Source organism: Salmo salar, chromosome 16 (genome assembly GCF_965601325.2).
Source record: "Salmo salar chromosome 16, fSalSal1, whole genome shotgun sequence".
Taxonomy (NCBI): Eukaryota; Metazoa; Chordata; class Actinopteri; order Salmoniformes; family Salmonidae; genus Salmo; species Salmo salar.
In genome coordinates, this window is record NC_138306.1 from 77,315,327 (window position 1) to 77,331,304 (window position 15,978).

The window sequence follows — 15,978 nt, forward strand, 5'->3', positions numbered from 1 at the left end:
ACCAAATCCCATAAAAGAACCCAGTTTGAAAAATAAGTAGGCAAATGCACAATAGGTTTATGTGACATGTGCACTGGAGAGCTTCAGTCACCACTCCATTGCTATGCCCTCATTTATAGCACCAAAGGTCAAACTCAGATTGCAAATGTTTGCTGAAGTTTGTTTTTGATGTTGCAGGCGTTTTCAAGCATATTCATACTGCTAGACGTATTCCAAATTTGTATATAAAAGCTCACACGTGACGCGAAAAGAAAGTTTACAAACATTCTCATACGTTTTCTCCTCATACTATAACAACGTTACTTTATTCAGTTACATCGCCTACTCCCCAAAGATTTAATATGGACGTTCACACGGAGGGGATTCGTTTATCTAGCCCGGGTTACCCCGATGGGAGGAGTTTGTATCGGGTGAAGGTGATTGCATTTATTTTGGAACAGGGCGGCCTGACGGGCGTGAGCCGTTTCTAAACAAAAGTGAAGTAATTAAGCAAGTGGAGTGATAAATCGGATTAGTGATGAGTCGGATTCTGTGCAAAAGTGATTCTGATAAAAACGCTTTATCTGCCTTCCCAATGAAAACTAGTTTGAACATTCAAACATGTATTTGTATGGAAAATATATGTATGTTTCGGGACGATTGGCCGAGGGGGGCAGCTTGCTGTTTGATTTGAGAAGGGCGCTCCTCCCTCCCCGCTTTCCCCCGATGACATGATGCGCCATTGCTCGGTTCAACCCGGGCCAGGAAAATAGAGCTCCCTCATTTCACAGCGCGCGACGGTCACGTCCAATGATTATCCATGGGGAAATGTTCAGTTGCGTGCTCAGTAGAACGCTCTATGTTTTGTGTAGGGTATTTGTTTTGTTTCATTAAATGCTCATGTGATATTATGTCCTAATATATTGGATACATTATGTAGCCTATTGGCCATTGATATTGAAACTAGTGAAAATTATTGATCATTGAGTGATATACTAATGTTAATTGATTAAATACCTTTTAAGGTGCATTTTGGATTATCTCCGGTCAATCAACAGAAACTACAGCCCCCATAGTTCCTTGCAAAATCTCACAGACTCAGTTGCTCTGAAATGCATTCAACTGAACAACAGCGCGCACACGAGTTCAGTCAGAAGAATTTTGAGGTAGGTTTTTACCTACTTTCCTTGTCAATGTATAAAGTTGTATGTACATTGTTTAAAACTCAATTATTGGTGTCAACTTCAGCTAACTAACAAGTTCACCAATGTTCCCTGCAATAAGATAATATTAACTCGCATGATGGAGCTAACATTAGCTGGATAATGTCAGCTACTGTAGACAGTTAACGTTAGCTAAATTGTTTAGGCTAGTTGATGTTCGCTGTAGCTAGCTTTCTGACATTGTTCACTAACAAGGGGTTTATCAAAACAAGCTCAGCTACCTCTTCCAGACAAGCGTAGCTACATTTAGCTAACTAACGTTAGGTATTCCAGACTGGATTCTGGTTAGCTAACGTAACTAGTTAGCTAACATTGAATATGGCTCGTGCCAGCCATGCGGGCAGAAGTTGCACCCCTGTTTTAGCGAATACTTTTTAAAGTAACTATGTCTGGTCTCCCATGCAAGCAACATTGCAATTACAAAGCTATTTAACTATGGTAAACTGAAATGCAATAGCTGGTCAAGAGGTAGACGTTACAAAAGTCGTTCGTTGTGAATCTATTTTTGGAGTGTGTCAACCCCAAGTTAATAAACCAGTCCAACAGAGAACAACACAATTATAATACACTGACTGCAACCAAATAATACTCGTGACCTGACAGCTCAGATCTGTTAGGGTCGTTGTTTACCATGGTCGTTACTATAATACGTGTGATTTGACGTTCCTGCCTGGAAAGGACAGCTTTGGACATAGGGAGTTTGGTTGAGCACCATCCCACAAAATAATCGAGCATACAGCACTCTGTCAGAAAACAAACTTTGAATGACTATTTGCAAACATTATTGTATTTTACAGGTTCACAATGACCAGAGGTCCAGCTGTAAGCTAGCTTGCTTGCAATCATTGTTAATCCATGGAATGGAGCAAAGGTTGACATTCTCTCATACATACAGTATGAAAATGGCTGCAGGTAGCACTTTACCTCCATGTTCGTCATTGTGAAAGGTTCCCCTCTCACCCCCTCTGTAATGTGTAACACTGGATCCTCTGTGGAAGGGAAGAGTGCTAACAGGAATCTCTACTTGTTGTCTGCTTAGAACATCTGAATTGGAGGTTTAGGCCCTACTCTCTGGTTTCTATGAAAATTTCCATAGCAAGCCTCTTCACTATAGCAATACCACTTAGTCATTTGATACAGTCAGAGGTAGACTTGGGACTCCAGTGTCCACTGTCAGGCCACTACCATGGTGGACAAAGACGCTATGGCGAGTGGGGACAGGGCTGTGGAGGAAGAGGCTGAACTGGACCTGAAGGAGGGCGCCCCTGGAGAGCCTGACCCTGAGATGGCTCTTCCCCCACCTGAGGACCCCTCAGACGGCCAGACCAAGACAGCCCGGACCTGGGAGTTGTCGGTGGTGTTCCTGTGTTTCTATGGGTTTATGGTGCAGCTGAAGCCTGGGGAGCCCTTTATAACACCAAACCTGCTCAGCATGGAGAAGAACTTCACCAGGGAACAGGTCAGTGATGCACAGTCATCCCCCTATAACAGTTTGGAATGTTGGTGTGGTGTATTTTGCGTGAGAGTGTAGTGTGTGTAGTGTGTGTATGCAACTATCCATGTGTGTGTCTTATGTTAACAACAGTTTTTAAGGGTGGGTAGATGTGTAGGAGGTAGGGCTGCACGATGTTGGCGAATAATCCAGTTGAGAATTTTTTTTTTTTTTACCAAATGTTGTGATTTGATGTTAAAGATCAAAATACTAGGGTGAACTGTTGGAATCATAGAAATGGAATAACTTATTATTACATAGTAGGGCTGGGAATTGCCAGGGACCTCACAATACAATATTATCACGATACCTAGGTGCCGATTCTATATGTATTGCGATTCTATATGTTTTCCGATTCGATACTGTGATTTCATTGCAATTCGATGTTCCAAATATATTGCCCACCACATGGCTGCTACAGAGGGACAAGAGAGAGCATTGAGAACATGAGTTTTGATTAGTCATGGAAATAAAAGTGCTGAAAACAAATTGGCTCCCTATTTAAATAGAAGATGCAGGACAGCGATTTGTAACTGTTTAGATTTTTTCCCCCCATCGCTATTAAGAACCAAAGTGGAAGGCGGCATCGTTCTTGTTTTGAACGATTGGTTGACTGCATTGACCTAACAGAATAGCATGCAAACTTCCAGTGAATCTAACAGCAGGGACGAGGAACTGCACCGCATGGTGGGAAGCAGCCGCAAGAGCATAAAAAAATGGCGGAAACTATAAAAACGTCCATTACACATTTCAAAATATTGCATGCAATATGGATCTCTTGCGATATGGATATTGCACGTCAATATTTTGATTGCGATGTGAATTCAATCATTTTGGAGCACTAGTAGGAAGGATCGAGAAACTTATCTTCACTCTTGCTTAGTAAACAGTATATTGTTAGTCGTGTCAACTATTGCTATCGGTCTTCTACTGAATTTAATATATATATATTTATTTAACCTTTTATTTAACTGACTTGCCTAGTTAAATATATATTTATTTTATTTATTTAAAGGCCAGCGCATGTCAGTTCAACCTGAGGCCCAATTGATTTTGAGGGATATGAAAGGTAATGTTCTGCGCTGGAGGCTATAGCCTTGTATGACACGTAGAATGACAACCCTGATATAAGCTATATCAGCTGACATGAGTTCCATCTGAATTTATACTAGGAGCTTGAACTACAACCGCTCAATCCTAAAGTAATTGAAAGAAAAGTGCCAGTTTGTTATTTTCCAGTGTTCCTTAGTCATGGAACCCACTGGACTGTAATAAGGCTATCACAGTGTGAGTGCAGTAACCCCTCCTCGGTATGGTCAAAGTTCACATTCCTACAAATTAGGTCACTCTCTTTTTCTGATTGGTTACTGTAGGCTTGTCTGGCTCAGTATCAACTAATGAACCTAATGGCCTGATGTCTGCAGACTCATTGGAAGGTGTCCTTGCCTACAATGTAGCATTAGTTCAAATGAAGGGGATCAGTGAAGGTTTTTGCTCCCCTCATTTCCTGTAGAGGGGGATTAACGTTGTTGCATTGGCAAAAGGTGTCAGCATAACGACAAGGTTATTCTGAACAGCATATGAGGCATGTGCATTTGTCAGTGTTCGAGGACTCACAGGAAACTAGCCTAAATATGCAATTTGAGAACACCTGCCGGCACATTTATAGAGCCTTCAGCTACAACAACTTTTTACAAGGGGAATTAGATTCCACGTAGCCCTCTGTCTCTTCTATGTGGTCTCCCCCTCTCACACCCGCCATTCTCTTCCTCCAGGTGACCAATGAGATAAACCCGATCCTGTCCTACTCCTACATGGCGGTGCTGGTGCCAGTCTTCCTCCTGACAGACGTCCTGCGTTACAAGCCCGTCCTAGTCCTCTCCAGCCTCAGCCATGTGGCCATCTGGCTCCTCCTCCTCCTGGGCTACTCCCTCTTAGAGATGCAATTCATGGAGTTCTTCTACGGCATCACCATGGCAGCACGCGTGGCTTACTCCTCCTATATCTTCTCCCTGGTCACCCCAGAGCTCTACCAACGTGTGGCCAGCTACTCACGCTCTTGCGTCCTCATGGGGGTGTTTGCCAGCTCGGTGCTGGGCCAGGTGCTGATATCCGTGGGCAGGCTCTCCTTCGCCACGCTCAGTGCTGTCTCCCTGGCCTTGGTGTCCTTCGGCCTGGTGCTCTCCTGCTGCCTGCCCTGGCCCAAGAGGTCCCTGTTCTTCAACAGGGCCCACCACGCTGCCCAGAGGAACCTCCAGGAGCAGGCTGCCGCCCAGTCGGAGCTGGCCAGGATGAAGCAGGGCGAAGCGGGCTTGGGTTCAGGTGACACACTCTCCCTGGCCCCTCTCAGCTCTGGTTCCTCCTGGAGGGACTCGGTGTTTATTCAGATGCTGAAGGAGCTGAGGAACGTGCCCCGGAGGCCCAGCCTGAGACTGTGGAGCCTGTGGTGGGTGTTCAACTCCGCTGGCTACTACCTGGTGCTGTTGTACGTCCATGTCCTGTGGAACAAGGTGTACCCCGCCACGGAGAACAAACACGTCTACAACGGAGGGGTGGAGGCTGTCTCCACACTACTGGGTGAGGGATTAATTTCCCTAGGTTTCAGTTTTAGTCTGGGTACAAAGGCCCTCCATTTCCCTAGGTTTTAGTCTAGGTACAAAGGCCCTCCAAAGCCAGGTATACAAGTGTTTTAATAACCAATGTGTAGCATTCACCTGGGTCTTTACTGTCTGACAGGGTAGGAGCCTGTGTTCTCCAAGTCAATGATTCCTACAAAATATTAACACCCCTACAGCAGTTGGCAGAGGTAGTAGTGAGAGCACCATGGCAACATGCTTGATATTTTCTCAGTCAAATGAGTTGTCTGGCATCACGTGACGTCAGGTCAATAAGTTTGTCTTAGACGAGGGTTTCCCCATCTCCAGTTCTCCAATACCCCCAACAACACACGTTGTTGTAGCCCAGGCTAACTCGCCTGATTCAATAGTTGATGAATAGTTGACAAGTAGAATCAGGTGTGCTTGTCCGGGGCCACAACAACAATCTGTACTGTTGAGGGGACTGGAACTGGGAACCACTGTTTTAGACTGACCCCTCTCCAATGATTTAATTATGACTGAAGTTACATGACCTAAACAGCTGACAAGGACAGGAGACATACAAAGCCCATCAATCTAGAAAGAGGAATTCCCATGAAGTAGAATGTGGTGAGACAACAGAAGACTAAACAGTCACGTTCTGTTGAAAGGTGTGGAAGATGACGATGGTTTAGATGTTGATCACACAGGGAGACGACGCCAGACAATATGCTGCTCCCCATAGTCATTTAGTAGAATTATTTTATTGATGAATAATAATAACATAAAGGCTTACTGAACCAGCAATCCCCTCTGTTTGCCTTGATATGATAATGTCAAACTGACCCTGAGTCCACACACACACACAGCATTTATTAAAAGAAGTTCCCCCAAGCCTTAATCACCTACTCAATCATTAACCTAGTCAGCTTATCTTCTTCGACTAACTCCACCTCGTTAACTCTGTCCCAGGTGCGATCACGTCGTTTGCAGCGGGCTTCGTGAAGATCCGCTGGAACGTGTGGTCTGAGCTGGTGATCGGCGTCATCACGGCTCTGCAGGCTGGCCTGCTGCTTCTCATGGGGACCACCAGTAACATCTGGGTCTGCTATGTGGCCTACTCCCTCTTCAAAGGTTTCTACCAGTTCCTCGTGCCAATCGCCATGTACGTTTCTTTAAGTCTACCTTTATTTAACGTTGTTGTGTACATATAATGGGATTTTGGGGATTTTCATGTTCAGACATGTGCAGTGTATGAATGCATTGTCAAATAACTGTCACGTCTTTCTTACTTTAGGCTGTACATTTAATCTGCTGACTATCCTGTTGTGGTGATTGTAGTTTCCAGATCGCCTCGTCGCTCACCAAGGAGCTGTGTGCCCTGGTGTTTGGGGTCAACACTTTCCTGGCGACCATTCTGAAGACCATCATCACCCTCATCGTCTCTGACAAGAAGGGTCTGGGACTAGACGTGCACTCCCAGGTAAGTCACACACACTCTGATTACGACCACGCTCAGATGACTTCCTGCAAGCTGACGTCACCCATATGGGAACACCATGTTTTCTAATGAGTGCTGTTCTGTTCTCCAATAGTTCCTGGTCTACTTCTTCTACTTTGCCCTGCTGACGGTTATCTACCTGGGCTGTGCTGCCTGGGTCATCATTCGCCACTACAGGAACCAATCGTCAGGAGGGGGAGGGGACACACGCCAGGCCACGCCCACTGAGCTATGTTCCGTACCATCAAACCCCTCGGAGACGGAACCTCTGGCCAATGGGAACAACGTGAAGGCCTGAAAGGGATATTCCTGGATGTTGGCAATGAAGCCTTTTATCTACTTCCCCAGAGTCAGATTAACTCATGGAGACTATTTTTATGTATCTGCATGCAGTTTGAAGGAATTTGCTAACTAGCGTTAGCCAAATTGCTAACTGCCGTTAGGGTAATGACTGGAAGTCTATCGGAACAGCTAGCATGCAAGTTGTTCCTGTAGACTTCCAGTCATTGCGCTAGCTAACGCTAGTTGGCATTGGCTCGCGAAACTACCTCTAACTTCCTTCATACTGGATGCAGAGACATACAAATGGTATCCATGAATTCATGTGACTGTGGGGAGGTAGATAAAGGGCCTCATTGCCAACATCCTCAACTATCCCTTGAACATATTATCATCTTTACATCAACACCTAAACCCCCTACACTGACATTGAGTGGTCTAAATGGTCTGGGAATCTCTCGCTACGGTTTCCACACGACTGCACAAGGACAGATGAGACTTAGAGGTGAGTCGAGACCTCATGACACTTGGTTGGATGTGTTGGTGGAGTGTAGTTTACCAGTATTAGTGAACAGTCACTGTTCTCAGCCCTTAGTGCCTTATCTGTTATATCCAGCGTGTATTCAGTTCACCAAAAGGATGTTATTATGGAATACATCTTTTTTCCTCAATGTTTAAAGAATTACAGGCAGCCCACCTACATTACTACAAGATAAAAAAGCTCACTCGATCAAGCCTAATGGTCTTGTAAGCAGCGGTGGAAAAAGTACCCAATTGTCATACTTGCTTAAAAGTAAAGATACCTTCATAGAAATTGACTCAAGTAAAAGTATTTGGTTTTAAATAAACTTAAGTATTAAAAAGTAAGAGTATAAATTATTTCAAATTACTTATTATGCAAACCAGATGTCACAATTACATTTTTTATGAATCAGTAGCCAGGGGGACACTCCAACACTGAGACATAATTTACAAATTAAGCACTTGTGTTTAGTGAGTCCACCGGATCAGAGGCAGTAAGGATGACCAGTGTTGTTATCTTGATAAGTGTGTGAATTGGACCATTTTTCTGTCCTGCTAAGCATTCAAAATGACACGAGTACTTTTGGGTGTCAGGGAAAATGTATAGAGTAAAAAGTACATTATTTTCTTTAGGAATGTAGTGATGTAAAAGTTGTCAAAAATATAAATAGTAAAGTATAGATACTTCTTAAGTAGTACGTAAGTATTATTAATTACTTTACACCACTGCTTGTAAGTAGCAATACATGACCTCGAATGTGGTACAAATCACATTGTGGGAGCACCTCTTAGAGAAGGAATTAGGCTGTTTGAGAAGGTTTGCATCCTAAGCAACCTGCCTCAACATTGTTTTGAAGTACAATAGATCAGCATATAGCTACTGTCGTAGGTCAATTTAAGGAATTTCCTTTTTTGGCTTTAGACCAATCCCTACTTCTCACTCAAAACAGTGTTTTGTTTTTAATAGTCAGAGTTTGGGCCTAGTTGTCAGCCTGATGTTCTCAGAGACACTGTTGACATGTAATATGTAGTGGCTGCTTTGCTCTTATCCCAGAAACATCCCAAATGGTGTTATCCACTGGTGATTATGTTCAGTTTTCCAAATACAGGGTAATCATATGTTCCCTGATAATGTTGAAGCACATTTATTTTCGTAACTCTGAGTGAGAAAATAATACATCTCAAGTAGAGGGGACCAATACGAAATGATCTACAGAAACAGTCTAATTCTACTGGACTACTTCTTCTACTGATGGAACAATAGCCTGTTATATTCAGCAAATGATTCACTGTTTGCGATCATTAGGAATTCTCGACAATTGCTGCAATTGTATTGATTAGCGAAAACAGTATTTTTGAATCTGTGTATATATTGTTAGCTGTATAGAAGTCCTCCAGTGAGAGAGGTGGATCATGATTACTATGTCATCACATTAGCATTGCTTTAGATTAAGCAGACACGTGACAGGATGCATTTTTGGGCCTCTGAATGTTCCTGAAGATTTTTCTTTGAAAAGTGTGAAAAGATTTTCTAAATGAAGCCCTTTGTGTGCATGTTCACTACACTCCCATTGTCTTAGGTTTAATCAGCGATTGCTTGTGAACAAATCAGATGCCACTTGTTTTAGCGCCTTCAAACTAATCATATCAGTGCACTGTTTTATTTTTTTATTTCACCTTTATTTAACCAAGTAGGCCAGTTGGGAACAAGTTATGCTTGCTGCCAGTGAGTCATTCAATGCACCTTGTGTCAGGAATTGTTTTAGCTACCATTTTGTGTATAGTTTTGCTTACGGGAGGGTGGGGTAAGTTGAGCCATTTTTTTACGTTCAGCATCAATCCGAGACATATAGTATTCTTTCTAACAAAGATATCTACATATATTTCAGGATGTTGTGTATCCCTGGAAATAATCAGAATTCATGTAAACGTTACAGTTTTGAAGACATAGGTTGTCTGGGGAAAAAAGTGCTCTCTTGGCACAACTTACCCCGGGTATATGGTAAATTGAGCCGCGGACTAGGGTAAATTAAGCCGCATAGAAATGTCTCTACTGAATGAAATATTACCAATAATGTCTATCTATATTTCCCGAACACAATTGCTTTGTTTAAGCACCTTTTTAACACAGGCTTAACTCCTAACAAACACTGTAGTTTATATATATTTTTTAACATTGGCCAGGCCCTGTTACCGCATATCCCAGTGATAATCCCTTGCATTATGCCTGGGAAGAAAACACTTCAATTTGCTTAACTTGCCATTGGCTCAACTTTTACCCCAAGGCAAACATTTTGATTATATTAGCACACAGATACAATAAAGCACTTTCATGCTGATGTATAGAATAATCTTAAAATGATCTACTTTGCTTTAGATACAAGCATCATGAAACCTTTATAACAGAAATTAATTTGACTTGGTGAAAATCTTATTTTATTTTTTATATACATTTTTTTACTTTTTCCACGTGGTTTCTTCCTTCAGACTCCATGAAATGATGACCTCTTCCTAGATATTTGGTCAAATTATAACATTTTGTGTATAGTTTCCTAGAAACAAGGGTGGCTCAATTTACCTCTTTTGCTCAACTTACCCCACTCTCCCCTATTTTTGTTTAAATGTTTTCATGCAGATTTGTCATTTCTCCCCCAGCAGTGCTAATCATATGTTCATTGTCATCTTTTCTAATAGGAAGCCCACATGAATGTGTAAACTGGAGTATAGTTGTTATGAACTACTGGAAATGAGTTCTGAGGATTTAGCTATGAGCTGGCAGACCTTTATTCTGCATGTTATTTTCCAGAATTTTCGAATGAGCTATTTTGTATTGTTTTAATGCAGGGGTTCTCAAAAGTTGTTTTTTCTTCGTGACCCACCAATTGAGCTGTCTTTTGAGTCTCGATCCACCATAAGGGTTGAGTGGTAAAAAAAACACACATACCAAAGCATAAATACAAAATATGATCTTGGCAGCGGACACAATATTTTGCAGTTTCAAAGCTAATCCCCTGCAATTCCATATCCCGCCATGGAGCTGAAATAACATTTTTGCAATTTTAAAACCAATTTCCTGCAATTCTATGCATTTTGCCATGGAGCTGAGATTTAGTTTGCTTTTAAGCAAATTTCATACAATTCTATGCATTTTGACATGGCTGGTGTTCTTATGCACAAACATAAATTCTGGGCCTGATTGTCTAGCTTTTATTTTGTTGATTATAAATTCTCAAAGATTATAGGCTATTATTGAAAAATGTATAGGTCCATTCTCTTTTCTGCATCCCATCCCAGTTTGGGAACTACTGTTTTAATGGAACAATTTATTTATCTGTGTGCGTAAGAGTGAAATTGGGTTTTCTTAAACGTTTGTCACTGAGGAAATAAAATGCAAAATGAAGTTGAAAATTGAAAATATCTTTTAGGCCTATATGTTTATTCTTTGGAATCTGACAACTCTAGGAACTCGTATCTGGTGTACCCTTTACATTCTAAATGTGTTTATACCATACTTAAAGTACGCCCATAAATGCAGATTACACCTACCCATTTTCTTTTATTGAAGTTGCCTTTAATTTAATTGCTGTGCATAGGAAGTGGTTTGCTGAATTCCTGTCCCCTTGAGTAATCTTAGGACCATCTTACTACAAAACTGAGAAGTCATGTCAGAATATGGACTAGTAGTTGAGTGCCTATTAATTACATGTAGGGTGGATAAAAGATGTGCGTGAACAATACACGCACGTAACTTGAGAACGCGTGTACAATGGGTCCGGAACACGAGATATGCAACTTGAACTTTGCACTGTTCTCTAATTGATTTAAAAGGTCATATCTCAAGAAGGTTTCAGGCTATAGTGATGAGGTTGTAGAGTATACAATGATTTTTACATGGTCATAACAAATACAAAGGTATGAGATTAATTGCACCTAATGGTCTATATGCCGTGCAGTATACTAGCCAACGAGTTCAGTATTGGATTCACTATAGGATAAGATTTGTAACGTTAACTGTCGGAATTGTTCATGTTTATTATTGTCACACTGACTTCAATCAATGCCGAATATACACTTTGGGTGAATGACTGTGAACCTATTTTGTTGCTGTAAAAAACAGACTTATGTCATTTTATTTTTGATTTACAAATAAAGCAGTTTGGAAAAACAATGTAGCATTTGTTTGTTTGCAATAAACGTTGATGACATTGAGAGAAATGGCACAGTACATGGCACCTCAGGGAACTCCTCACCAGTGTCATTCTCCGGTTAATTCAGTGAGCTGCAATGCTTTCGTCTCTGGATTTTGGATAAAAAGCCTTATTTAATTTCTATCACAGTGCATAGACATGAAAAACACTTAAGAGCACTTTTGAGGATTTTGAAACGCAAAAGGACATTGCAAAACAAAAACATAGTAATTTGATACAAAATGTCATGATTCTTGGGCCAGACTCATCTCTTCCTCTGTTACTACAGATCCAGAGTCCATTACTGAAAAGTGTGAATGTTAAAACTACTTAAAATGTTAATCGCAAAATAAATACTCCTTTTGTTATCAAAACATTTTAAATATCCTGTTCCCTTTGTCCGCTAGCAAAATAAAACCATCCAACATTTATGACAATGTTATAGATAGTGCTTCAAAAACTGGTTATATGTACTGATTACAACAAAAAAGTAAATAAAAAATTACAACATTGGATAATAAACATTTAATGTACAATACTGCAACAATTAGCTCGTTGGAATCATAGAGAACAGAATTAGTGTCCTGTTTAATCTGTAGGTGTGGTCTGTGGTGTGGTTTGATTCTAGGGCAAACTGTTAAAAGGCTATAGACTTTCTACAATGCAGGTATTATGCTTTTGAGGGTAAGACCACAAAAAAATAAATGTACATTGTGATAGTCTGTCCTCTAACCCCCAATGAACATGGCTTTCTGAAGTGGACAGTGAAATGAGAAGTGGAATGAATACAAACTCTACTGAAAACCACAGTGTTGAGGTGTTTACAGAACAGTGATTTAGACGTATGTGCAGGGGGTCGGGGTGGGCTGTTTGGTCAGCTGCGATCAGTGTATAAAGGGGGGTTGATTGGGGCTTAGGGGGGGTCTCTCTCTTAGCCTGGTTGTCGCTGTTCTTGATCAACCCCATATTATGGACATGTGGTTCTATTTGGCCAGCTGGACTGAGTGTATTGGAGAAGGGGAATGTAGCTGTTATATACAAAGCACCATTGTGTGTGTGTGTGTGTGTGTGTGTGTGTGTACGTACCAGTGGAGGCTCCTCAGAGGAGAAAGGGGAGGACCATCCTCAGTGAAATTTCATAAAAATGTAAACATTAGAAACATTCAAGTTATACTTTTTAGATAAAACTATACTAAATATATTCATATGTCACCAAATAATTGATTTAAAATACACTGTTTTGCAATGGTCTACAGTAACTTCAAAAGCACTGTCTGGGGTAGCACCATGGTGTAGCCGGAGGACAGCTAGCTTCCATCCTCCTCTGGCTACTTTGACTTCAATACAAAACCTAGGATGCTTGTAGGCCTCACCCCCTTCCATAGACATGCATGGTAATTATGACCACTTCCGGAGGAAGTCCTCCAACCGATCAAAGCTTTTAGGATCAGAGAACAAACAGTGTGTTGTATTGGGATTGTGCCACAGAGCATTATGGGGATTCTATGTGTTGAGAAGTTTGGTGACATTGTCGGATAGAGATTAAGAGTGAACAGTGATAGTTGAGCATTTTGGGGATTTTATTCAATTCAAATGTGTTTTTTTCAAATGACAGGAGACAGAGGTATATTATAAATAGTTTTCTTCGTTTTGGAACTTAATTTTTGTGTCCAGTTAGTGCAATTGATTTAACATTTTTTAAGTTTTAAAAGGGAGGGTCGACCTCTGCCTGAGATCGGTTTCATGAAGAAAGATGAAAAGGTGAGGAGGGCGTTCAATACCAACTGGTATCAAAAGTACAGTTTGTAACAGGGAGCCTTTCATCAAGCTGCCTGTATTGCTGGCCTTGCCTGCTTTTGGGAAAGTCTGAGCCTTGGTCAAAAGGTGGGTACAGTGACCTGAAGAACATCGATCGTTAAGTTAAATGGCAAAACATAAGCAGGGAGCATATAAATGCCGACATCACATTCAAGCTTCTGGGAAAAAGCTGCATCGATAAGAGGACACGACGAGAGGGAAAATTCCCGCCAACAAGGCCAACTACAAGGAGCTTGCGGAGGTAATTGCGCGTTACGATGCTTTACTTGCTGAACATATCGAACTTTCGACTGTCTTTTCTAGGATGTCGAAAACAATTCAGAATGATTTGATAGCTTCATCGCATCATCCATAAACATTTCGATTAAAGAGAGAGGTTGACAGCGCATTTTTTCCCCGTGCGCTCAAGTAGGCATTCCACTTTCCTCCGGTATTTATTTAGCAAAGATAACACAATCACTCCGGACAGACACAAGCAAAACTCATGGCATAAGTGTTGCAGCAGCCTAGGCTACACCTAAACGCTAGAAATCGGACATGCTGTATGGGATGAAAACGAGACTATATTTCAGTCTGATCAACTGTAGGCTAATAAGAGCAGCTGCATACAGCCTATGCACCCTGTCCATCTGGTCCGGGTAAACTGATTGGTAACATTATGTATTTCTAGTCCATTTGTGTGTCAGGAGAAAATGTGAATGTGATCAAATTTAGTTTATATTCAAAACTGGGCTGGCTAGGCTTATTAACTGGAATGAATCTATCAACATAATAGCGATGACAGATGTGAGTAAATGTTTTATAAGGCCTACAGTTGCATAGGCCTACATGATGCAAACATGCATAAAGCAAGCTCAGCCCAGTTGTCTATTTGTCTGGGTAGAGGAAACCCCCCTACTAATCTAGTCTAAATATCATTCATATGAACAGATATAATGTAGCTGCAGTTTGACAGGGTTTTCATCTCCCCCAGGGCCAGGAGTTAAAAAAAAACAACATGTGACCTGATTAGGAAAAACCTGTCCCATCATAGTCCATATAAAACCTTTTAACAACTAATTTATCACTGGCATACCTTATAGGGTCCAGAGTTTTCCTAGTTAGGTTAACATATAAGGAAAAACTCCAGGACCCAGGGGGTAAAAATTGCCCCACCGCTCTGGGACCTATGGTGCCACCAGTCTGCTTGGAGTTGTCCGTTATGGTCAGGTATGTGGATGATCAGGGCTTTATTCAGGAACGTTTCTTGGGCGACTTTGACGTGTCAAGTGGGCGAGATGCGCAGTCTGTGTTTGACTTAATGAATGTTGAGATGTCAGAGTTTAACTTCACAGAGAAAGTTGTTGTCCAAACCTATGATGGCGCAGCTGTAATGGAATGTATCTGCTATTTGTATTTGCAGCTAAGTCCCCTCCTGTTCCCTGATTAAGAGGTGATCTCCACTCCACTACCATTGTCAACTCTCTCCTGACATGAACTGAAGCCACAACGTCTCATGTGCCCGCTCATCCACTCGCACATTGAATGTTTCCCCTCCAAGCACTGTGAGTACCCCTATCAATTATCTCTCATTACTGTATGTAGAGTCAATCACATACACAATCACATTATTACACATACATGATTTTACTCTTTGCTTGGACTAACTCATTCTGAGCTCTTTTGTCTAACTGTTTAGTGTCTTGTGTTATTGTTTGTCTTTCCAGGCAAATCCTGTCCTGCACTGGTCAAGCCTCTGAACACCTCAACTCATGCCTCATACAATCACTGCTGTGGTTTCTTTCCAACACTGTGTAAGTAGCCCTCTCATTCCCATTCCCCATAATAGTGTACTATAAATGTCTTTATTAAATGCTTTAGGTTAAAATAATTAGTCTTTGACGATTTTTGAAACACACTTTGTTGTCTCCGTGCGTTCCGCGCCTATACCGTGGGTCTACCATCCTCCTCAATTTTTTAAGTCACCAGCCTCCATTGGTACGTACGGTTTGTTAGGCCTCCTGGATTGGCTGATGTGTTTGTGTGTGTGTGTTTCATTAGGCTTATCTCTTGATCTGGCTGAAGTGTGTGTGTGTGTGCGTTTGGTCGGTCAGTCCTATCTCTTGAACTGTCCGATGTAGCTGTTCTCGATGCAGAGCACGGCGTAGGAGCTGTGACAGCTGCTGGTTCTCTGTTGGAGGAGCTGGCCCCCCTGTAGAGAGGAGGCCATGCCTGTCAGCGCCCGCTCCCCTACACGCCACGTCTCACAGTAGTTATCCACCTGGCCGTGCCCCCTGCTGGTCGAACCGTGCCATATCATCTTGTCTGGCCTGGGTGAGGAGAGGGAACAAGGGAGAGAACGAGATGAAGGGATGAATCATCATATTTTTGCTTCCATTCACTTTCTCAGCTGTTAACTTTA

General features: G+C 41.7%; 2 protein-coding genes across 4 annotated transcripts in view; one reads left to right on the forward strand and one right to left on the reverse strand.

The window, feature by feature from the left end:
• The first annotated feature begins 838 nt into the window (after positions 1–838).
• LOC106574707 (reduced folate transporter) lies at positions 839–11,740 on the forward strand. Its single transcript, XM_014150719.3, has 6 exons — positions 839–1,145; positions 2,000–2,661; positions 4,470–5,271; positions 6,243–6,435; positions 6,612–6,753; positions 6,866–11,740. The coding sequence occupies exons 2-6, from the start codon at positions 2,389–2,391 to the stop codon at positions 7,067–7,069; spliced, it is 1,614 nt and encodes a 537-aa protein (XP_014006194.1). The 5' UTR covers positions 839–1,145; positions 2,000–2,388; the 3' UTR covers positions 7,070–11,740.
• LOC106574706 (collagen alpha-1(XVIII) chain) overlaps positions 11,669–15,978 on the reverse strand; it is a 90,341-nt gene continuing 86,031 nt past the window's right edge. For all 3 annotated transcript variants that reach the window (XM_045697866.2, XM_045697863.2, XM_045697865.2), the window contains exon 42: positions 11,669–15,886. In XM_045697866.2, coding sequence (XP_045553822.2) covers positions 15,673–15,886 — 214 coding nt within the window. In that variant the 3' untranslated portion in view covers positions 11,669–15,672. The remainder of the gene's footprint in view (positions 15,887–15,978) is intronic.